The following is a 9877-nucleotide window of genomic DNA, read 5'->3' on the forward strand; positions in this document are numbered from 1 at the left end:
AAAAACAGGGCGGGGGGGGGGGGGGGAATGTGACTTTAATGTCACTTTAAGATGCTTATAAACAATATGTGTTGGAAAAAATATCAAACACGGGACAATAGAAACACTCCAGGCAATAACCTTCCACAGCTATGAGGATGACAGAAGAGCCCTTTAAAATTGGTTATCACTGAGAGAAAGGAAGACACCCCTCCACCATCAGGTCAGCGTCATTTAGCATCTTTGGGGGAATCAGATGAATTGACAAGGATTCTCTTTTCCTTTACTAAATGCAAACTTCCCAATGGGGCCTCGTCTACCATTGTCGCTCTGCAATTGTGGACCTTAAAAGCAATATTTAGATCCCTTCTTCCCATGACTTCAACTAAAGCACTCTTCTACCTGAAATGCTTATGGTTGTAGTACAGACTAACTTTTACAGATTAAGATACAGATTGGAAAGGGCACTGTTTTTGGACATCCCATTTTATGTGCTATTTTCCTATAAGGAAAAACGTTTTGGTCCCTAAATCTAAATGTTCACTGAGGGAACCACAAGGGAAGAGATCTCTGCTCAATGGAAAGGAAATACAACAAGTCCGTCCCAAACTTCCCTGATGGAGGGATCCCTTTTTAGAATTTTAGCAGGCTACCTAGATCACAGCAGGGCTAAAGTCCGATGCGCAACCTGCACCTTCAAGGGAACCATAGGACTTAACCAGCAATCAGAAAGTAATAACAGGGATGTTGCTCTTTCCTGTAAAATATGAAGAATCATAATAACTAAATGAAGGATGAGTGTGAGAGGCTTTTAAACTATGGCTGGTTTAGGCCAGTATTAGATTGCATATTAGGTGATGGTCCTGGAAGATGACTGGGGAAAATGGAGGGTATTCGTACAATGTCTATGCAATCACATATCAATTTCTAGGTCTCCTAGGAATACCTTTATTTATGTGAAAACATGTATAAAAATTGAAGAATACATCTTACCTTGCGTTAAGATAGCAGCTTCTTCATTCTTTCTAATCAGTTCTTTATCCCTTAGTGAGATTTCCTGAGTATTCTCTTCAGTTCGAGCATTAAAGTTTGCAACCTGCCATTAAACAAAAGCACAGAAAAATAAAGAGAAACTTCAGGGGGAAATGTTTTCATTTGATATACTTGGGAAAGTTAGAAAAACTGGAGGGAATAAATGTCTGTTCTGTCAATGGGAACATATAGATGTCATCTGCCTCCTTCAAATCTGAAATGGCAGCTAGAATTCAGATTTTTATAAAGGAGCAATGTCACTGCCTTAGTCCAACATCAAATATGCATTTTATAGTCAAGTAAAATGCATACAGTATACTGTATGCAATTACAGTGACCAACAAAACTTACAGTATTGGTTCTCAGTCTGAAAAACTAAATAACTAGATTTCCTCATTCCTATTTTTCCACTTGTACTAGCAAAATGATGCCTAGAATACTATGGATAACAAATGGCATGCACCTAGAAAGCTGAGGATTATAAGAATGTCAGTTAAAAGTCTTTTAAAAGACAACACATACAATGTCCTATTGCTACAAGTGTGTGTAATGTTGCTTTGCAAATTTTCCCATATGGGCCACAAGAAAAATAGGATTTTTGTACTCACCGGGAAAAACATCCCATACCATGGAGTAGAAAGAATAGGTTACCAGCACTCAGATTGATTTAGATAAGTCCTTTGGAGACATTGAACGGAAGGCCAACATTCTCTGATAACTGCTTAATGCATACATCTATCTTTGGAAGGGCTAACAGGATACGTACTACAAAGATTACTACATTCAAAGAGCAGGTCTTCCATTAATGAGGGTAGACCAGCAGAAGAAATGCTCCCGGTCAGAAGCCTCATGAGATCAAAGCTTCCACTTCGAAAAGCTGCCACTGTCCCCCAGGAACCAGGCTGTAGGCTCTGACTGTAAGTCGGCAGTAAGCCGCCATGCAAAAAAAAATGCCACAGAAGATCCAGAACATCTGGAGAAGCCCATGAGGCATCCGCTACAAGTCCAACTAGGAGGAAATACCACATCCACCTAGGCAAACCCAAAGCAATGAGTAACACCGAACAGTCCTTCCACTAATAACTGAAAGGCAGGTGAGCTGGCAGAGATAAAAAGGCAAAGAAAGGGCAGTATGAATCCCACAGAGCCAGAAGAGCATTCACCGCTGCTGACAGAAGATTCCTGAATCTGGAAACAAACCTGTTCAGTACGCAGTTACACCCAGAGGTCCACATCCAGCCTCCTGCACTGGAAACGCAAATCCCAGAACACCTTAGAGTCTGGAAACCAACCCCATGGATCCAGGCACTGCAGGCTGAAGTAGACAAACTGCCAATAATCCATATATGGAATGCAAATGGAGAACAGGGCTGGAATGTGCAATTCAGCCTTGGACTAAATCCTGCAAAACCCAGGCTGTGGCGAAGCTACTGAATCCACCTGGTATATGATGTAAGCCACTACTCTACGCCTAAATGGGAACAAATAACCTTCCCATCAGCAAGTCCAGCATTGTAGGGACAACCATCAGTTAAGAAAAGCCATGTTAAAGATTAGGAGAGGAGAATCCCTCAACGTCCAAAACTTCTGCATCACCAAGGCAACCCCTGACAGGACTTGCATCCAGCTAAAGGAGCAGCCATTAGGTCAGAAAGAAAAGTAGTCCTGAGATCTAGAGTGGAACAAGAAACCAGACAGGTACAACCTATTCCTATTGACACGTCAACTTGCCTATACAGAATCTGGACTGACCTATCTCGGTATAACAGACCGTTGCAGCTCAAAGGCTGGAAGTAGAACTGGAGAATTGAACTGTCTTGAAATAGGCCACCAACAGCCCTAGAACACATAGTAAAATTCCTCAACTCCAACTGAAGATTAAAAATAGAAATAAGGAGGTAAAGCATCTCCTTTGTAAGAAACCCTAGCCTGAACCGCATTTAAGGCAAGACCCAGGTATACCAAGTGATGAGTCAATTTCCAGGTGACTGCAAAATTGCAGAGCTAGGGAAAACCCCTGCCAGACCTAAGCGGTTTGAATCCCCCAGGCAGCCAGAACTGCGCCAACGGTTCCATAAACAGGCAGAAGTGCAGGCCAACAATGCGGATGTCCTGAGTAAGCCACTGCCCAGTGGAGAATCTCTAAGTCAGAATTAAAACAAGGGGGGGGGAGAGAGAGAGAAAATATGGCAGATGGATATCGTGCAATTTAACCAGGCCCTCCAAAAAAGCCAAAAAACATGTGGGCTTGAGAAATTAGATCCCTCTCGTAGAATGTGAACAGGGAGCTGTAAGTCCCCTGAACTGCCATGCCACATTAGGGCCATGACCCCAAGCTTGAGTAGTCCCACAGGGCTGCATGATGGTCCACAAACTATGCAGTGACAAAAGAAGATGTGAAGGTACAAACCGGAAATGAACCCTAAATTTCAGAAAGGCTAACTTTGATAAACTGCGCCACCTAGTGGGGGACATCAAATGGGAAAAATTATTTCACAAACTGAACTCAGACCAAAAGTGGGAATGTTTTAAGAACACATTACATATTGCCATTGCCAAGTGTATACCGTTGGGTAATAAAAGTAAAAGATCACAAACTAAGCCTGTATGGCTAAATAAAAATGTAAAGCAACACATTAGGAAAAGCGAGTGCATTTAGAAAATATAAGATAGAGGGGACGACATTGGCGTTCCATAACTACAAAGAATGGAATAAAAGATGTAAACTAGTAATTCGGGCAGCTAAAATAGAGTAAGAAAAGCATATAGCCACAGTTGGTTAAAAAAAACCCCAAAAATTCTACCAAAACATAAACAGTAAAAAGGGGAGAAAGGAGCAGACAGGCCCAATAAAGGACGAAAACGGGAAGTTAGTCACAAATGACAAGGAGAGGGCCGAGGTGCTGAACACTTTTTTCTCCTCAGTATACACTCACGAAAAAGATGGGTTTAATGTACATGATAAAACACATAGTTCAACACAAAATATACCCCAGTGGTTGACGGAAACCGGGATACAACAAAGACTTAATCTACTTAATGCAAATAAAGCATTAGGACCAGATAACCTGCACCCCAAGATACTTAAGGAACTAAGCGAGGTTATAACAAGACCATTATTCCTAATTTTTTCTTTAATGACTGGTAGAGTTCCAAGTGTCTGGCGGAGGGCTACAGTAGTTCCAATATTCAAAAAGGGGGCAAGATGCCAACCTGGGAACTACAGACCAGTTAGTCTTACATTGGTAGTTTGTAAACTGTTAGAGGGAATGATTAAGGACTATTTGGTAGAATTTGTTCAGGATAATGGCATAGTTAGTGATAATCAGCATGGGTTTAGGAAAGACCTACTAACTTTTTACGAGGGTGTAAGTAGAGATCTGGATGGAGGGAGGTCTGTGGATGTGGTATATCTGGATTTCTCAAAGGCTTTTGATACGGTACCTCATAAACACTCACTATACAAGCTGAGGTCTATGGGCATAGATGGAAGGGTGTGTACATGGATAGAGAACTGGCTAAAGGAACGGGTACAGAGAGTATCAATAAATGGCGCCCTTTCAGACTGGGCTAGTGTCATGAGCGGTGTGCCTCAGGGTTCTGTGCTGGGACCCATGCTATTCAACTTGTTTATTAACGACATTGGGAAGGGTGTAAACAGCAATATCTCAGTGTTTGCTGACGATACCAAAATTAGGAGGGTAATAGAAACGGACCAAGATAGTATAACATTGCAGGAGGACCTGGATAAAATAGGGGAGTGGGCAACTATATGGCAGATGAGGTTTAATGTCGATAAATGCAAAGTTATTCACTTTGGCATTAAAAATAAGCAAATGGGTTATACAATTATGGGTATGCCGCTAGGGAAGTCGTAAATGGAGAAAGAATTGGGGGTCATTGTAGACCATAGACTGAATAATAGATTACAGTGCCAGGATGCTGTAAGCAAAGCTAGTAGAATCCTGTCCTGCATCAAGAAGGGAATGTTTTGCAGGTACAAGTCTATAATTTTGCCACTTTACACATAACTGGTTCGGCCTCACCTGGAGTATGCTGTCCAGTTTTGGGCACCAGCACACAGAAAGGATATCCTTGAGCTCGAGAGAGTCCAGCGGAGGACAACCAAACTCATTAGGGGATGGAGGACAAGAACTATGAGACAAGGCTGCTAAATTTAAATATGTTCACGCTGGAAGTAAGGAGATTAAGGAGGGATATGATTTTCATGTACAAGATGTTCAATGGCTATAGCAACATTAGCAACAAACTCTTTACGATTAATTCCATAACAAAGACTAGAGGCCACTAGAGGTTAGGGTCTGGAACTCTCTGCCACAGGCAGTGATTTCAGCAAATAGTGTGGAATCATTCAGGAAGCTTTTCAACGATTTCCTGAGAGACCATAAAGTGCAGGGGTACAGGTACTCTTAAGAATGAGATGACACAGGAACCTACACTGAGTGGCCAGGTTATTATGACCACCTGACGTTTGTAGGCAAATTAGCTATAATTTCGCGCTGATTTTGCTAGAGTGCCAGACCATTATAAATAGGGAAGCAGGTTGTTTACCACGACAGTAGAAGTGATTTTTTTCTAAAGATATGGGTAAACAACGTGATCCCCTACCACATCTGATTATCCCAACCCAGGCAAGATGTCTGGGCAACAAGGTCACAACCAAGGCAGAGGGTACAGTAGAGCCCATGGGGCGGATTTATTCTCACAGGACCTAACCAAAGCCTGCCTACACAGCATCCACTCAAAGTCATAATGAGGCAGCCAACCGTTCAAGAAGATCCCCATCAAAGGGCAATTAGGCTGTAAATGCCCAGTAGAAGTGGACAACCGCTCAGGACATCCCATAGCTACTTAAAAAGATGTCTGAAAACTGCAAAAGAGTACCGGAAGGGCTGTAGCGGCTAATGGAACCAAAATGGGAACAGCTAATAGGACCACTCATAGCATGAACCGCAGCAGAGATTTTTTTTAAAAAGAGAAATAGCAGAGGATCAGTGGAGACAAGGCCACAACAATCAAAGGCTCAATGGCCACAGCAGCACAGACAAGACAGACAGGGAGTGGGAAAGCGTTAAACATGTAAAGGCGCATCACTACCTCTGCAATCAAACAGCCATCAAAGTATCCATAAAAACAACAGGACCACTAGAAATCCCCCAAGTCTGACAGGAAGAGGCAGAGAACACTATAACTAATACTGACCCCCTTTACAGCAAGCCCCACACAGGGGAAAGGCACAGTCGGTACTGTGAAAAAGTGTGGTAGTAACAGCCTGCATACCCCACCAAAGGGTGAGGAGGCCAGACATACCTACAGCCCCCTGGTCACCTCTCTGCCTAGTGCCCATGCAGGGGTACAAGATGAGTCCCACATCCAGTCACCAGAATGAGTCACAGGAGGAAGTGACCTTTTCCTCTATGATTACAGACAGCAGAGTGTGGGCGGAAGTGACATCACGGGAAGTGACATCACATACGGGCAAAGGCTAAACATACATGGCGGCCACAACTTTCTACTCCAGTAGGCCAGGAGCTGTGGCTTCAATTGTCGGGCAGTCTGACTGCATGGTGCGCGCACCCCCTGGAGGGGCCCAAGGAGTGATGAACACCACAACATGTGTGAGCCCTGTGATGGCCGCCATGTAAATCCTTCTGCATCAAGCAGCAGAGCCACCAGGTCCTACACACACTGCCCAGCAAGGGGGAACCAAAACAGCCAACAAGGACAGAAAGGAGGTCAGCGGCCCCCTCTGGTCGAACTAGGGGGTTGCCTGCTAGTCTCGGGACACAGTGACAGGCTGAATAGGAGCATGGGACATACATGCCTCATACAGAGAGTGCACTGCACCAAGAACCAGTCACATGCAGAACACAGGGACGCATGGGGTATGTAGAACCCAATCCTAGCCACCCAGAGAGGGCAAAGAGGGGAGTACACACTTACCAAATCTTGAGGAAGAAGGGGGTACCTTTCCTGTGACAGATCACCGCTCTGCTGGAATGGGGTTGCTGTCTGCCTGGGGGGACACTGTGACAGAGCAACAAGTCACTCATATGTGTCCCCTGTGATCTGCCCTTAGATCCAGGATAGGGCTGTTGCAGCCAACCACACACATAGCTAAGGATTTGCATGTGGTCGCTGGGGAGACTACAAAGATCTATATTTACCAAGCCTGTCACCCAACTCAGCTGTTGATTGAAGGTCTTGCACACTGAGGAAAAAATAGGGAGCTTAGGTCCTTACTCCTTGACAATGAGCAAAAAACTGAGCTGCCTCCAGGTGTTAAGGGGTTTGGACACATCAGCAACTGCCCCTAGGCTGTGTTTTGTTGCCTAGTGTCCTACTCCTGAAGGTAGCACTATAACCCAACCATGAGAGATTCAGATCTCAGCTGTGTCCTTCAATTAACGGAAGAGAAAACAGGATTTCCATCTTACCTGTGCTCCAAGAAATTAATTGTACATCACACGACAAAAGTTTTCTCTTTAAAAGATGGGTTAAGCAGCTACAGTCAGGAGATTGGACACAGGGAAATCAAAGCTTTTAAAACAGCCCTGTATAACCCCTCCTACTCCCCAACCTGCCTCAGTATTGTAACAAGCCAAACATGTGTAAACCACATAAAAACAGAGGAGAGAGTTCTGTGCCCTGTGATGCACTCCAAGAAATGGATTTTACAGGTATGTCAAAAATCCTGTTTTCGTGCTCACACAGGACACAAAGAGTAAAATGGATAGCATGTCCAAAAGCAGTCCATCAGAAGGGCTGTAACACAACAAAGGCTAACAGGCCCATCAAAACAATCACGACAAACCCCAACAAGGAACTAAAACAGAAGGGGTCCACATGTCAAGCCTCACAGATTTGGGATCCACAGCCTGAAGATTAAAGGCCTAAGTAACACCAATGAAACTAGTAACGTGCGCTTTAACCAGAAAGGGGTGTGGGAGACTTAACCCTTCAACTCATAGGTCTCTGTGACAGTTTGCCAAATCCACCTAGTGGAATGCAAACCCAGTTCTTACATATGGGATCCCTCAGTAATCATGAAGAGGGAGTCAGAATATAAGCAGCAGTAGAAAGGTAAACATGAATGGCCTGAATCACAGTGGACATAAATCTCTTAAATATGCTTAGAAGCAGGACTTAATGAAGGCAGGACAATGTCCTGCTTAAGGTGGAAGGCAGAGACCACCTAAGCAGGAAAGGAGGCCTTAGCACTACCTAATCCCTGTGGGTAATCAGGAGAGGCTCCTTACAAGTCAAGGCCACTCATGCAGAAACACACCTGGCAGAAGTGATGGCAATGAGAAATGGCACCTTTCTAGTGAGCAGGGAGATAAATATTTTACTAAGGGGTTCAAAGGGCCGCTTCCGCAGTGCTAACAGGACCAAGTTGAGATCCCATGGAGCACTGGAGTGCATACAGGGGGGGACAACATAAGAGAATCCCTGCACAAAGACTTAAACCAGAGAGTGTAAAGCCAGCAGCCTCTAATAAAGAATCACCAAGGCAGAAATTTGGTTCTGCCCCCCTACCTGCGCCTTACCAGGCCACGTGCCCTCGACATTGGGAGGGTATCCCCATGCTGATGGGGACAAGGGCCTCTTCCCCAAAACCCTGACCCGGTGGTTGTGGGGGTCTGCGGGCAAGGGGGCTTATTTACAACCAGATGCCGCCCCCCTTGTGAATGAGTAAGGGGTACTTGTACCCCTACTCATTCACTAAAGGGTTCAATTCAAAGTAAAAATAACAAACCACACTTTTAGAAAAAAAATCCTTTAATTGAAAAAAAGTTTTTTGACTATTCCTTTAATAAAAAAAAAAAATGGCTCCATCAATGTAATCCAGCGCCAATCACGATATACGATGCCCGCCGAAATAAAGAAAGCCCAGCCACACGACGACCGTCCGAACCCGATGAAAACTCGCTGCAAAATGACATCTCCTTCCCGAAAGTAAACAATTCGTACAGACTACAGCTAAAGAATTTAGGAATCAAAAATTTGGATTCGTTTACATTAGTTATATCTGTAATTCGGAATTCGGATACATCCGAATCTCCGAAAGTTCGTCCGATTTTCGATTTGGAACGAAACGAATCACACGTCTACTTTATAGAACTCTAGGCTAAAAGCTGGTTTAGGCCAGACTGGGAAAAGGATAAGCGTCCCACAGTGTACTTTCTGATTAAACTTTCTCACTTCACACCAAGAGAAATAAGCTTTTTAAGTGCAATAGTACACCTTGTGGGAGGTTGACTTCCTAGCTTTCAGGAGTGTAGAGATGAGTGTCCAGAAGGCCTCTGTCCTTTAGAACCTAGGATTCAAAAGCCAGGCCATTAAAGTCCGTGCCTGAGAAGCAGGGCAAAATACTGAACCTCAGGACAGGAGGTCTGAATGATGTGGAAGTGCACATGGAGAGTCTACCAGGATTTTGACTACATCCACGCTCCACTCTCCTTGGCCTGAGCAATGAGGATAACCGGAATGCCCTCCATATCGATCCTGCGAAGAAGGTGAGGCAAGAGCCTCACAGATGGGAAGGAGTAGATCATGCTCAACTGATCCCATTCAGTCACCAAGGCATCCAATGCAAAAGCCCAGGTTTCCCAGCAGTGGCGTAACAATCACCATAGCGACCCAGGCGGTCGCTATGGGGCCCGGCCCGATGCCGTGCGGGCTGCCTGGGTCGCTATGGGATCTTCTGCTGCTGGCTTTCACTGGCGTCTGAAGACGAACACGCCGCTGTTCAGATGTGTGCAGCGGCGCGTTTCGTCTCCACAGTCAATGAGAGCCAGCAGCAGCGATGGGGAGCAGGCTGGACCCGGTGTTCGATCAACGT

The 9877-nt window shown here is 44.7% G+C and overlaps 1 protein-coding gene across 1 annotated transcript in view; it reads right to left on the minus strand.

Annotated features, from left to right (window-relative positions):
* GOLGA1 (golgin A1) overlaps window positions 1-9877 on the minus strand; it is a 309940-nt gene that overhangs the window by 200552 nt on the left and 99511 nt on the right. Inside the window, exon 9 of the mRNA XM_018563762.1 lies at window positions 973-1075. Within this exon, the coding sequence (XP_018419264.1) occupies window positions 973-1075 (103 nt within the window). The remainder of the gene's footprint in view (window positions 1-972; window positions 1076-9877) is intronic.

The sequence above is a fragment of the Nanorana parkeri genome, unplaced genomic scaffold, assembly GCF_000935625.1.
Source record: "Nanorana parkeri isolate BGI_ZX_2015 unplaced genomic scaffold, ASM93562v1 scaffold693, whole genome shotgun sequence".
Taxonomy (NCBI): domain Eukaryota; kingdom Metazoa; phylum Chordata; class Amphibia; order Anura; family Dicroglossidae; genus Nanorana; species Nanorana parkeri.